The sequence below is a fragment of the Ochlerotatus camptorhynchus genome, unplaced genomic scaffold (genome assembly GCF_037179485.1).
Source record: "Ochlerotatus camptorhynchus isolate MF236.1 unplaced genomic scaffold, CSIRO-AGI_Acam_v1.1 ptg000363l, whole genome shotgun sequence".
Classification (NCBI taxonomy): domain Eukaryota; kingdom Metazoa; phylum Arthropoda; class Insecta; order Diptera; family Culicidae; genus Ochlerotatus; species Ochlerotatus camptorhynchus.
The window spans coordinates 858,326-873,342 of NW_027040851.1; the positions used below are offsets into that span (position 1 = coordinate 858,326).

The window sequence follows — 15,017 nt, forward strand, 5'->3', positions numbered from 1 at the left end:
TACACATTAAGCTCTTTGATTTTGTTTTTTATCTGTTCGACATGATTCTCAAACAACAAATACACTCTAAATAAATAAGGCTGTTTGTGATCGATGAAATTATCTATTGTTCTTCTTGATAAACATGATTTAAAAAGGCTCCTCCAATTTAGAGCTGATACCGCCTCCAAACATGTTGGCACCTTGTTCGTTCTCCTCGAATCCCGGCAGGGATTTGCAACGATCCAACCAGGCAGTGATGTTCGGTAGATCGCTCATGTCTACGCCAAGTTTCTGTAAGTATGTATATTTTGAAATAACATAAGCCACCGAGCGAATGCAAATAGCCATTGAATTTCTTACCTCAAGAGAGGAAACCGTCGCCAGCAGGCACAGATCGGCAACGGTTGTATTCTCTCCGGCAACCCATTCCTGTCCGTCAAGGTAACCGTTCAGCGTTCCGAGGGCACTCTTGATGGCATCCTTCTTCTCTTGCGGAATGGTGGTGGCTCCCTGGCGCAAAACCGGAGCGATGGCAGCAAACGAACGGGCAAACAAGACTGTCGAATCAAAGTACAATCGCTGGTTTATGATTCCGCGCTTCTTCGGATCCGCTGGGTATAGCGAGCTGTCCGGTTTGTGCTGCTCTACCAGGTAAGTGGCAATTGCCTTCGATTCCCACAGGACGTAACCATCGTCAACGATTGTAGGGACTGTATGTTGGGGATTGATTTTCAGGAAATCTTCCTGCATGTGCTCGCCGGCCATCAGATTTAAAATCTTAACCTGTACAGAGGAAATACATTTGTAGATGAGTCACGCATGATGAGATATCAATCTATGGTCCACACGAAACGGATTGTCTAAAAGCTATTTTTTTCTCATGTGCATTATTGAAATAGGTGGTACCCCCTGCTTTTTTCCAAAGACGAATGTCTGGTTTTACGTGAAAGAGTGAATAATTAATTCGCTCCGGCGACTTTCTACCTACATTGTTCTTCTGACGAAGTGACCAATTTATCGATTTCTAGGGGCGCCAATTGCTGCACCCCACGTGTCCCATGGGTGTTGGAGAATAAGGAGTAATAAAATGTTTATTACCGCACTAGCATAGCAACCCCTTTGGAACTACTCATGCATCAATTAGCTACCATGGGAAACTCGGGTCAAGGCTTTTGTGCTCTTAATCGAGGCCACACAATCCGCCTTCGCTCGTGAATGCCGGTAATCGAGGTGACAAAAAATCAATTATTTACTTCTGTGCTTCAGCTAGGCTACTGAACTTTCGGCTCATTATAACAAGTGAAATTCCTTTATGGTTTAGTAAAACACGGAGAGCTAAAGAATAGGAGCAAATAGCCTCAATCATAACGGAGTAATGTTGAAAAAACATGCAATATGCTCAATTTGATTGGACATTCACTAAATTAGGAACACGAATCAAATCGGTACTGCGAGGCGAAAATGGGTACCTACACGGTCAATGAGAACGACCCAAATTTGAGTTTAGCTTACTCATAATCGCCAAAAGTGCAGGAACTCAGCGATCAGTAAATTTGCCTAATGTTTTTCTGTGGAAAACCTTAAAAGTTTGCCAGAAAATGAGGAAAATTGACGAAACAGATTTCGATCAGAAGCTACGTTTTCGATTGATTGAAGCCATTAAAAAAACCATGATCCAAACATACCGAACTGTAACAAAAATGTGTGTTCCGAGAATTTCAGAGACCTTCAGATAATGTATGAAAACTTAAGACATATTTCAGGAACTACAGGAGAATTTCAGGGAAATTTAAAGGTGTTTACGGGAATTCCATTTATTTCCGAGCACAACCGAGATCATCAATAGAATTGAGATCTTTAAAAAGGCTTAGAAAACATCACACAGATCAGAGAATCAAAGGGAAGTTCAAATAATTTCAAAGAAATTTCGAGAAAATCAGGGAATTTCCGGAAACTTCAGCAAAGCTCCGAGAGAATTTCTAGAACGTGATAAAAAATTATATGAACATCCGGAAAACGTGTGAGTATTTTAAGGGTGTTATATCATGGAGATTTCAAGAACTTAAAAAAATGCGAATATTTCGTTAAGTTGATTAGAGAACATCAACCATTAATTTAAAAAAAAATACGATAAGTTTTAACAAGCAGCGATATTTTCAAGAAATTCCACAGAACTTCTAATAAATTTAGGTATTTGTAGATAGTTTCATTATATTCAGCGAAGTTCCGAGTACTTCGCGGACGATCAGATAGCTTCAGAATAATCCGATTAACTTAAGCAAATTTGCAGCGATTTACAAGGAGTTCCTTGGAATTATGGGGTATTCCAAGAATTCTATGATTGATCCGAAAACGTCAGAAGCGTCAAGGAATTACGAATGTATATCAGAAAATTTGCCGGATTTTTAAACAAATTTGGAGAACTCCAGGTAAGCATAGATAATACTTAAGAAAAATTGTCGAAACTTCAAGGCAAATCAATTAATTTCAGTAAAGTTGCGGGTTCTTAAAAAATACTCATAAATTCAGGGCAGCCTAGACATTCATTTATCGTTTAGGCAGTTTTAATAACACCAGGAAAGTCTAGCCTATTGAAGAAGTTTTAAATTAGTATCTATAATTTAAGGAAAGTTTCATGATTTTCAGAAAAATCTTGAGAACTTCATTGAAAATAAGTTCTGAAGTTCACTAAAGCTTAAACATTTGTTTTTTTTTGTTATCGAAATTTTCAGCCGCCGGCTGGTTCATCTCCCGGCTTAAACATTTTTAGAACGGTTCAATTAAATTCAGCGCAGTACAACATGCTTCATGAGAACTGCAAAAACTTTAGAGAAGTTTTGAGAATTCCAGAAAAGAACAGAGAACCTCAGAGCAGTTCCGTTAACATTAGAGAAGTCACATAAATTTTAAAGCAGTTTAGAGAACTTCAGCGAATTGTTAAACCTTTAGAGGGGATCCATGATCGTTAGAAAAATTGAGGAAACTTCAGGAAGTCCTATAAAGTTCAGGGATGTTTAAGAATTTGATGAGAAGTATTGTGAGCATCAAATCTCAAACTACCATGAACTTCAAGTTTCATTAACTTCAGGAAAAAATTGGGAACTTTCAAGTAGTTCTGAAGACCTCAGAACTGTCCATTCCTTATTCAACGGAGATTTCCATTGAAATATTCCTTAAGATTTTGATGAAGCTATCCTCAGAATTAAATTTTCTTTTAATTTTCCTCGGAATTACCTTCACAATAAGAAACTCTTTGGAAAGATTATCCGAAAATTAATTGAATTCATTTCAAATTTCCTTTTGAATCTCACTCCTTCCTTTGGAATTCTACTCACATTGCAAGTGTCCAAAGAATTCATTGGCATTTCTCCAAATAAATTCCTTAGATTTTTCTCATAATTTGCTTGGCCAACTTCCTGAATTTATTTTCCGAATGCCTTTGAAGATGTCCTGGAGTTACTCTCAGCTTTAATTGTAATCCTCTTTTTAGTTTTTTCAAAAAAAAAATAATCATGGGCTTATGCTCCAGATTCGTTTTCTCCCACAAACTTTATAAAATTATCCACAGAATGCCCTTGGAATTTTCCTCTGAAGTTCATAGCAGTTGTGCCAACAATCAATACGAAACTAACGATTTTAAATTGGCTCACTACTTGACTAGCCTATTGGTCCCAAGCAAACGATTAACGTACCCCATTCTAGTCGAAATTCTAGTACTACGCAATGTTTGTTTTGATTCGCTATGAAAGTTTCACAGATAAAATGAGGGGTGTTTGTGCAAACGTCTACTACATGCGCAACTACCCTACTATCTCAAGGGGTACATCTATCCTCACACAGATGTCGCTACAAAAGTAATCATAAGTGTCTCTTTCTGTTGTGTACTGTTTTGTATTGTATTATTTGACAAATAAATATATAGTTCGTATGCCTCCGCCATGGCAGGACGGCCAATCCAACGGTCGTGTTTTAATTTATATAGTTCTCCGTAAACACAACGTAAAAAGGGTCCCGCCCGTGCGCGATCAAGGGGTTATTGGTTTTTGCTATGTTTCGAGGGGTGAATCGATTAGCTTGGGACCGAAGAGAGTACCAGAGCTGAGCCAAAAAGTTGAGCACGTTATTTCGGGACCTTCTGGTCTTAGAGTGCTCCTTAGAAATTCCTAAGAGTTTCCATTAAAATTAACTTTTAATTCAATTCAATAAAATTAGACTCAAAACTGCACATTTCATGAAACCTAAAATACCTCAGAACTACCTTTGAAAGCAGATTGCATTTGATGTTTTTCTGAAAGTTTTTTTCCCCAGAACTTCCTTGGAATGAGGTCATTAGAAATTATAGTAAAATTCCACGAGCCTTTAAAAATGTGCATGAAATTTGATTCCAGTTCAGAGCTAGTTCAAATTTTAAATTTCTAGGAAATATGCTTGTTTCAAAACAACAAAAAAATCATTTCAAACCTTTGATTTTTTTTTATTTGTTTGTTACTGAAGATTAATCCACTGTGGATCTATAAAATTCAAAATGTGAATGAAAATAACGAGAAAAATTAAATGTTTCTTTTTTTTAAATTCATTATTTTCTTTAAAATATCCTTAGTAAGAAAATCATTAAATTCTCTGAGACTTCCAGGTATTTAAGGGAAAAATAATCATGATGATTCTCGGTTTTCCAGGTTTTCGCAGTTAGTAGACACCCTGGCTAATACCATAGAGGTAACTCTAAGACCACTGGGTCCCGAAGAAAATCATTATTATTTTTGGCTCACTCAGTACCAGAACAACGGTCCCAAGCAGTCCCAAGCTATTTCACTCACCCCTGCATGTTCTGCATGAATCCACACACCCCTGATGTTATCTGTCAAACTTTCATAGCGAATCAAAACAAACATAGTGTAGTAATAGAATTTCAACTAGAATAGGGTACGTTAATCGTTTGCTTGGGACCAATAGGCTACTAAAGTGGTGAGCCAATTTAAAATCGTTAGTTTCGTATTGATTGTTGCTAATACCATAGAGGTAACTCTAAGACTAGAAGGTTCCGAAGAAACGTGCTCAACTTTTTGACTCAGATCTGGTACTCTCTTCGGTCCCAAGCTAATCGATGCACCCCTCGAAACATAGGAAATTCCACGAACCCCTCATTTTATCTGTCAAACTTTCATAGCGAATCAAAACAAACTTAGTGTAGTACTAGAATTTCGACTAGAATGGGGGCGATTTGCTTGGGACCAATAGGCTAGTCAAGTAGTGAGCCAATTTAAAATCGTTAGTTTCCACCGGTTGCTAATACTTCCAGGTATTTTAAGACAAAATAAAATTTCATTACGATTCTCGGTTTTCCAGGTTTTTGCAGTTAGTAGACACCCTGGGTAATACCAACAATCAATACGAAACTAACGATTTTAAATTGGCTCACCACTTTAGTTGCCTATTGGTCCCAAGCAAACGATTAACGTACCCTATTCTAGTTGAAATTCTATTACTACACTATGTTTGTTTTGATTCGCTATGAAAGTTTGACAGATAACATCAGGGGTGTGTGGATTCATGCAGAACATGCAGGGGTGAGTGAAATAGCTTGGGACTGCTTGGGACCGTTGTTCTGGTACTGAGTGAGCCAAAAATAATAATGATTTTCTTCGGGACCCAGTGGTCTTAGAGTTACCTCTATGCTAATACCGTGGGTTTGGACATAAACTTTCTATTTAATCTTTTGCTTCAAAGCATCATATCGTACATAAGTGTTTATGAGATACTAATTGAATATGTCTAAACATCAAACATTTATTTGGTGTGCCATCATAATAACGACTACTGTTATTCTCTTAGGTCAAATTGCAGTCACAACTATAAGTCACCATTTGGTCACTTATTTCTTCAACATGGTCACTCAAATCACTATTTTTGACAGCAGTGATCGCTTCCAGCCCTCTGAATATGAACTGCCATCTGCCTCCTCATTCACTGCCTCGTGCGAGTCTGAATGATTGAGAGGTAAACGAGTCACTGATAGCCGAACACTCAGTCAGCACGTTTAATCTTCCGTGATGGTACCCAATCCTTGTTTTGAATGGCTGAGCGTACATTTTCTATGGAAAAATGCCTCAATTACATGCTGTGTGAGCGAAGGCAAGTGGTGTGAGTGGCTTGTTCGTGAGTGACTTAATGTTTTGTTGGCTCTTTCATTGCCTCGTCCTTTACCGTTAAGGCCTGTATAGAGATCGAAGCGAAGCGAAAATCTCATACAAAATACTATATTTTTCACCGTGAAAAACGCAATTGGCAAATTTTTCACTTCGCTTTGAACTGTAAACAGATACGATCCAGCGAAATCTAATGTTGTGGATCGCATCTTTTTCGTTTACGTTTATTTTTTTTTTCGCGCATGCAGCGCTCGCGAAAAGAGCAGGAACTAAGCGAAAAGTTGACGTTTCGGGAGAGCGTATCTGTCAGATTTTCACTTCACCGGAGGTGTAAACTGATCGTTTTCGTTTCACATGAACTGTAAACTGCGAAAAAATGAAACTGGAAAATGTTCCACACTAATTTTTTCACAACCTTTTTCGCTAGCGAAATTTCATGATTTTTTGCGTGCTTCAAATTTCGTTTCGCTTCTATCTGTATACTAGGCTTTAGGCACAAATGGTCTGGACAGGGCAATGGATTGAATAGTGCAGTGCTTTCACACTCAGCCTAAGCACACGGCGAATGAGAACGACCCAAATTTAAGTTTAGTCAACTCATAAATCACATAAAGTGCAGGAACTCAGCGATGAGTAAATTTGCCTCATGTTTTCCCAGGATTTTCCAGGGAAAAATTCCCGAATTTGAGAAAAGTAAAGATTGGATTCACTCAGTCTATTGGTACCAGTGTCTGTTTTTATCATTTACCATCACATGCAAGGAGTATCGCTTCAACCCAGTGTCGATGAATTGCGTTTGTTTTGAACATCTTCGTAGTTACGAAACGAGCGAAATGAACAAATGAGTTTATTATACATCAACGAATACGCGTTTGTTGATATTCACCAGTGCTCGATTATCAAACCCAAAATTGTCAAAATCAGAAGTGATCCTCAAAAGCAAAATAATCAACGACATTTTGGGCAAAATGATTATTTTGAATATTGTCGACCACACTGCCTAAATCATCGATATTATCATCAGTTCAGCTTGAGGCAATAATTTGCCGTCGACTTATGTCTAAAAACCACGTTCTTCAGCGCTATATTTGTTTAAAATGAAAATAATCATTTTGCATTTGATCCTCAATATCATCACGACCAAGATGAAGACGAATATCAATATTTACAACAACAGAGGCGATAATGAGAATCCAGCCACGAATGAAGAAAAACAAATGTTATTTTTGATACTCAGAGGTTGCCTAGATCAAGGGAATTTGTTTATATCAAAATTCAAATTCATGCAGGTAGTTGGTCTATCTGTTAAGGTTTTCTTCATTTTCAGCTAAATTGAGTGTAGAAGAAAGAATTTTTATCAGCACTGATTGGTACTACTCCGAGACTGAATAAAATTTTCGTCAATTTCCTCATTTTCCGGCAGATTTTTTAGGCTTTCCACAGGAAACCATGAGACAAATTTACTCATCGCTGAGTTCCTGCACTTTTGGCGATTATGAGTGAACTAAACTCAAATTTGGGTCGTTCTCATTCGCCGTGCAGTCAATAATTTTACGCTGTGCCCAAAATACAGACAAAGGGTTAAGAAAAAGCGAAGACATCATATCAAGAAGACTGGCAACAAGCGACAGATACAATAGCGCTGAGCTTGAATGAAGGTGAAAGCAACGCATAGAAAAATGAGCAAATACAAAAACCCTTCTTCTGAGGATGTAATCTTTGCTATCATATTCGTCCGAAGCATTTCCTTTGAGCGGCAGATGACGCGATTGTACTTGTTTCATAGCGTTCGTATGAGAAAATGGAAGAGTTGCCAGTCTTCTTGATTTGTTGTCTTCGGAAAAAGACCACATGGGTCTTGGAAAATATTCAAGGCCTTTGAGCATGGACAAATTTCGAAGATTTTGGGAATACTAATGGGAATTCCAAAGAAGTCGAATTCTAAGGAAACTTACAAAGGGATTCTGTGAGAATTTCAAGAAACTTCCGCATGCATTACTAAGAAATTTTGAAAAGAGGACAATTTCAAGGAAATTGTGAGAGAATTCTAAGGGCATTTTCAGGAAACTTCTGAAGAGAGTTCCAAGGTAATTCTTAGTAAAATTCTAAAGCAATGATTAATCTTATGGGTACCAAGAAAAATATGAGGCAGACGAAACTTCAATGAAAATTATGTACATAAGTTGAAGTGATTTCTTTCTTAAAATTTTAAATTATTTAATTTCGAAAAAAATAAGTGTCGTAAGACATGTGACATATGATTTTGTAGAAATAATGTTTGGCATCGTGGATTAATTATGCATACATATAATTTTGCTTTGTTTTAGTTTTATGTTATTTTTTATTCAAATTAGAAAAAAAATCTATTATGGTGAAGTATTTATGTCACTTCAGCAGGCCTGGGTTCAATCCCAGTCCCCCCTGGGTTCTCTGATCACGATTGCTTCTGAAGGGAAGTAAAACCGTTGGTCCCCGGTTCATGAGTTGATGGGTCGATGTGGGAGCTGCCTCCCTGCCGTTGGTAGCATTGGTGCTCAGCACGGAAAACAAGATCGACGGAATACAAGTCAAGCAAAAAGAAAGTATGGATGATGTTTAAATTTCGATTTAAGGGGAATTTTACCGGCCCAAAATTAAAAAATTATTTTCGGTACGTTTTTATTTTTCTAAAAATATTGGAAATAATAATCAAAAATCCAAGAAAATCAGTTTCTTCCTTAGATTTTTGTCAAAAAATACATTCTTCTGTGGTTTTTTGAGTCCAACTTTACGCCATAATGACTTGCACGTGAATTTTCTTTGAAAAATTAGAAAAATGTGATTTTTTTAGATTTTTGATAGGGGAATTTACGTATTCTCGTCAATCTAAGCAGCGTCTGCACTTCTACTAGCATTTTCTCAGCGTCACGCACATATATGATGTGTCTGTTTGTTTACATTCATCTGCTGCTTGCTTTTCTATCCATTCCAATCGACAGAATTTTTCAAAACGTTTTGAAAGCGTTTTTACAACGCTCCAAACTTCTCAGGTGAGTGTGACTATTGTCGGCAGCCTCTTTTTCTTCGGCAACCTTCCCATTAGAACTGCGTGTTAACCAGCTGTTCTATTATCGGCAACTCGAAATCAACCCCATTTTGTAGTGCGTATGCTTTATTTGAAGAAAAATGCAGCATTACCAACAATCAATACGAAACTAACGATTTTAAATTGGCTCACCACTTTAGTAGCCTATTGGTCCCAAGCAAACGATTAACGTACCCTATTCTAGTTGAAATTCTATTACTACACTATGTTTGTTTTGATTCGCTATGAAAGTTTGACAGATAACATCAGGGGTGTGTGGATTCATGCAGAACATGCAGGGGTGAGTGAAATAGCTTGGGACTGCTTGGGACCGTTGTTCTGGTACTGAGTGAGCCAAAAATAATAATGATTTTCTTCGGGACCCAGTGGTCTTAGAGTTACCTCTATGGCATTACTGGATTGCTCGATCGTTCAAATATAATCAGATTGAAGCTGAAAGGCTAAACAATCGTTTGGACACATTCAGGGAAGTGCGTTGATGGGAAAACATAGTGAAATTAACGTTTAAATTTTGGTTGCCGAAAACAGTCAATGGGTGCCGAAGCCAACATTTACCTTACCTCTTTTCAATATTTTTAGAAAAATCAAAACGTAATTATTTTTTCGGAGCAGTGAACTTCCCCTTAATGACCCAATTTGACTTAATGGTTCCTTTAGCCATCTCTCATTTGGCCTAACAGCTCTCGACCTGCTGGCTTGGCACTTTGTGGAAAGCTAAGGGCGGGCGCCCACTGATATGGCGGAGATATGGCATATGTGAGCATATCAAAACATCATTGGCGAATGTTCGACATGATGTTTTGACATTTTAGCAAATGTCACACCTCCGCCTCACAAGGTTGCAAAGACTCATTTCAGCTAAAATAATGTTTTTCGGAATAATAAAACCAAAAGATGGTATGATGGCATGTTTTATTTGTAACTTACAAGAAGAGGTTACAAAGTATGCGTTGGAAACATAAAACCTGTAAATTTTGCTTTCTATGAGTCACAATCAGCGATTTGCTGATCGCTGAGTGAGTGAGTGAGTTTGTGAAAAATCGCTGATTGTGACTCTCATGAAGTGAAATAAACAGGTTTAATATGTCAAACACATTCTTTGCAACCTCTTCTTGTATCCTACCAATTCAAAATTTGATCGTGGCATCTAATTATTTCATAATTTAGAAAAACATTGTTTTAGCTGAAATGAGTCTTTGCAACCTTGCCGCCTCACCTGTCTGTGGGCACCGGGCCTAATTAAAACTTATGGAACTTTTGGAGAAACCCTTTTTTACATCACGTTGAACTCGCAATGCATTGTCCTCCAAAGAAAAGCTGGAGATTTTTTGATTTTGCTATTATGATGTAGGGGTATGTCGGTTTCGGCAATATCTTAATCTATTATCGTCAGGGGGTAAACACAATCCTAGAACACTCAAATTTGGCCAATAGATGCTCTGAAACCAATGTATCTACATGCCAAAATTGAGCTCTCAAGGATATTGTTCACCCCCTGACGATAATAGAATAAGGTATTGCCGAAGACGTCATTTACCCTAGCTTATTTTGAATATTCTAGTTGATCTCATTTTGGTTGACTTAACGGTTAACATAGCAAAAATGAGAGCAAAATTTTACACCGTTGAATCAAACGGAAAACTAATCCATGATTACTGATTCTGCATTCATAATATTTAACTTAATATGGGCATAGCGTAAGTGGAATGCTTCTCACGCTGAAAGACTCACCCCGCACAAGTCACGAATTATCTCAAATGTGTTAAACTAATTAAATAAACAATAATCCTTAAAGAGAGAGAGAGAAGGTAATTGCCATTTAATTCCACTACCTTATTTGCTTATCCTTGACATTCATCATATGGCAACCAAGCCGTCGGAGCCAAATAAATTCATCGGATTGAAGAAAACCATCCCATCGCTTCGTAATGACGTAGCATTTCTGAAGAAATTCCAAAAATATAATAATAATATAAGCCATAGGATTAAGGTACGGACACCCACCCCACCCAGCGTAGTAAAGAGGATGGAAGCAGAGTTCATCAAAGATAGCATCAGACGACTATGAAAATTTTGGAATGTTATTCTCTACATCTCAAATTGGCCAAGGAGTATCCAATTAAATTCCAGGAGTTTATGTCTAGGGCCTAGACATAAAGGAAGCTAAACAGACTACGACAGGAGTCTCAACGGAGACGGACGACTCACCGAACGAGTGAGCAAATCCCATCAACCAACGCATTCACGGAAGAACAATTCACACACCTCAACAAGGGGCTAGGATACGCGGTTACAACCAAGCCAGACGTGGAGCAGATCATCATTGACGTAGACACAGCTATTACCAAGACACTTTCAACATCATCACAGAACGACGTTAGGACTATCACATCGAACATAATCAAGGACGGACAGGAACAAAGTCGCGCCAACGAAAAAGAAATTCGGATTGTAAAGGAGCTGAAAAGTAAAGCAGTATACTACGTGACAGCAGACAAGGGCAACGCGGTCATTATCATGCACAAGGACGATTACGACAATCAGATGACACGAGAAGATAAACAACGGACCGTATAGACAGCTTCGAGTAGACCCCTTACAGAACATAGTGAAACGCGTGGAGAAAGCACTGAAGGATTGCAAATCGATATTAGGAGATGGAGCAGGTTGTTTACGGAAATCCAATCCCATCTTACCCAGGATCAAAGGTCTCACCAAAATCCACAAACCGAGGAATGAAATGCGAAAGATCGTGTCTGCAGTTGGTTCCCTCACGCACAAACTAGCGAAGTGGCTAGTCACAGAGTTCCAGAGTAAAGTAGTTCGTAACACCCAGGAGTTCGCCCAGCAACTACAATCTTCAGTTGTCAAGGATAAGCAAATAAGGTAGTGGAATTAAATGGAAATTACTAATCCTTCTCTTTCTCTCTCTCCCTATACAGATATTCCACTAAGACGCCCACATTCATCAGAAATAATCCTTAGTTCAACGACAGATACATTTTCAACAAGACGTTAAGAGTAAAACTTTAAGTTGTGTTGCTTTAATTAAAAAAAAACTCTTGACTGCATAATGGAAGCACAATATGATATCAGACTTAGGGGAAATGCCTCTAATGTTGGCCTATAAATTTAAGATTGGACCCATCGCTAAAAATCTGCTATTTATAAATTTTAACTGGATGAACGCGTCATTGGGACGGTACTAATAGATATTTTTGGTCGCTATTGAAAATTTAGTAGAATGCTGAATTTATGTATGGGTTCAAATTAGGGTGACATTAAATCCACTTCCTCTATGTCGTGACAATTGAAATCAAAATGAGTTTTCATTGTGATAGGAACTGTAAACTTTACGACCTATTTGCTTTCATTTTGTTAACCTACTTTGCTTATATATGTCATAAAAGGTATTTGAAATTAAACATAAACATTTACTAGTCACGTTCCTTACATTTTGAGTTTTCAAAATTTACTACAGGAATTACTCAAGTTTTTCCTCAATTTGCAAGTCACTTCGTCATTTTTGGACACTTTTTGAATAACCTTTTTGCATTTTTGTTTTAACTATTTGGTCACTTTTTAAGTACTATTCAATTGGTACCAGCCCTGGGTGCAAAAAAGTCATTTAAAGGCAGAAGCGATCTTAGGCCAAGCGCGTAATTATTGAATTGTTCCCTGTTTCAAGTAATCAATTTTTTTACAAAATTATTTTTCGTTGAGAACGTGGTATTCAGTAGCTTGTAGGAGGGCCATAGTGAACAGTTGAGGCATAATAAGCATCCTGTACTTTAGCCTTAAATTTCTATTTGTTCGAAACAAATTAATTTGTAGTAGGTTCAATATCAATATGATATTGAGCCTGCTATCAATTAATTTGTTTTGAGCAATTAGAAATTTAAGGCTAAAGTACATGATGATCTACCTGTTCACTATGCCTTGCCTTCCCCTACTTGTACACGAGCATCTTATGAATATAACCGTGTAGAGCTGCTATATATTAAATTTTCAAATTAGATACGCTGCCTTCATACTTCCGTTTCTATTATTTGAACCATTTTACGTTCTCGTTTACACCTTTCAGTATTTACGAAAGCATCTGTATGCGTGCTGAGACGAGATGACTCTGCAAAAATTTTGGGTAGGTAATCCCATTAACACATGCCGCTTTTGCAATAAGATAAATGTTTGTTTTTTCATCAATAAAATCACTGAGCTATCCCACATACATACCTCAACATCCAATCCGAGGTTGCGAGCCACCAGCAGGGCCGATCGAGACGGTGGTGACATGGGGAAATGGTACAGCACAATGGTCGCCATGGTTCACTAACTTCTTCTGTATTTTTTCGAAGTTTATTCACACTTGATATATCACTGCGGTTAGGATTTTGGGTCTTCGGGAACCTCGAGGACTGCTGCTTTTTTGTTGCTTGTAGCTTGAGCACCAAACTGTAACTAGTGCCGCGGTGGTGTGCAGCTAATAGTTTTATACCGGTCCGCTGTAGCAGCTTCGAGGCGCATCAACCGCGAATGCCGCGTAGTGAAAAGTGGTGCTGACTCACCAAGGGATGAATTGGGATCTTGAATGTAGATAAATGTAACATTTTTACAAAGCACCTGGATCAGCTCATTTGTTTAAGCATAATGATATTTGTTTTGATTCCCATTTCGGTATTTAAATCGTGATTGAAATAATATTCTTATTGTCGATCTAACGATTACATAAAGCGCCGCTTGTGGCAATCAGGAAAACTTGAATAAGGATGATGGTTTCATAATTTTGCACTACGAGGTAAGAGGGGAATAGTTTTAAACTGCTTTTATTTTACCAATAAAATATTTATTTATTCTAATTATATCGCCAATCCATAACTTTTGGGTCCTTCTTATGATTGTCAATTCATCTTTAATTAGTCAAAGTGTTTTTTGCATCTTAAAACAACGGAAGATCTTTTGGGATGCCTTATGGAATGTAACAATATTCGCTCCTACAGATGTACGCAAACATTTTTTTTTTTTCTAAAACGAATGTCTCAATAAGCCCCAACTTCCCTTCCGTCTAATGGGGCTCATCGATCGACTTGGGAAGTTAAAAAAAACATATCAACATCTTCGGTGACGTCACAATTGATCAGGTTTATCATCATCATCATTGTTGTTCTGCGCATTTTTGGATACTGGAAGTTGGGATGACTTATTGTCAAAGCAAAGTCGAATCGCCCAACGGAAGGCAGAAGAAGTCGCTTTACATGGTTTGATGAATCTCACGAGTCATGCTGATGGTGGTGATTTTCGAGGTTGTTTAGCTGGTATGGAAGTGTGGTAGTCATCTTTTCAAAATTTGTAGGGTTAGGTACATGATTTTATTACAGCACTTACCCTTGAGTCGTAAGCATGATGTATCCGGGTTAACGAGCTTAGACTAAAATATAAAATCGGTAATGTGACTGTGGAGGGGTTTTTGGTTCGCATAGCATAATGTAAAGGAGATGATTAAAAGTCACGAAATCTTTTCGTTTTGCATCTACACTCAAAATAATCGACACGTTATAGTTACATGAAAAATCTTGTGGAGTATCTCTTTTTGGCTTACCGTCAATGTTACATGACCAAAGTAGAATCTACATGGCAACACTTATATATTCATTTTCATTTTACAGCGTTTAGTGGGGCAATGGGAGCGCAAGTCGATCCAAAGCCGAGGATAAAGGAAGGGTAATGGCTGAATAGTCTATGCGGACCACTTGAACGCCATGGAAAAGGATTGGAGAGGTCGGTTATTGGGGGGTTTGAGGAAATGA

At 37.8% G+C, this 15,017-nt stretch overlaps 1 protein-coding gene across 1 annotated transcript; it reads right to left on the minus strand.

Moving 5' to 3' along the window:
- Positions 1-4: 4 nt before the first annotated feature.
- Positions 5-13,729, minus strand: LOC135709757 (glutathione S-transferase D7-like). The gene is made up of 3 exons (XM_065232142.1): positions 13,447-13,729; positions 343-765; positions 5-273 (listed from the first exon to the last, which is right to left on the minus strand). Exons 1-3 carry the CDS (start codon positions 13,534-13,536, stop codon positions 130-132), a joined length of 657 nt encoding a protein of 218 aa, XP_065088214.1. The 5' UTR covers positions 13,537-13,729; the 3' UTR covers positions 5-129.
- Between the last annotated feature and the right edge of the window lie 1,288 nt (positions 13,730-15,017).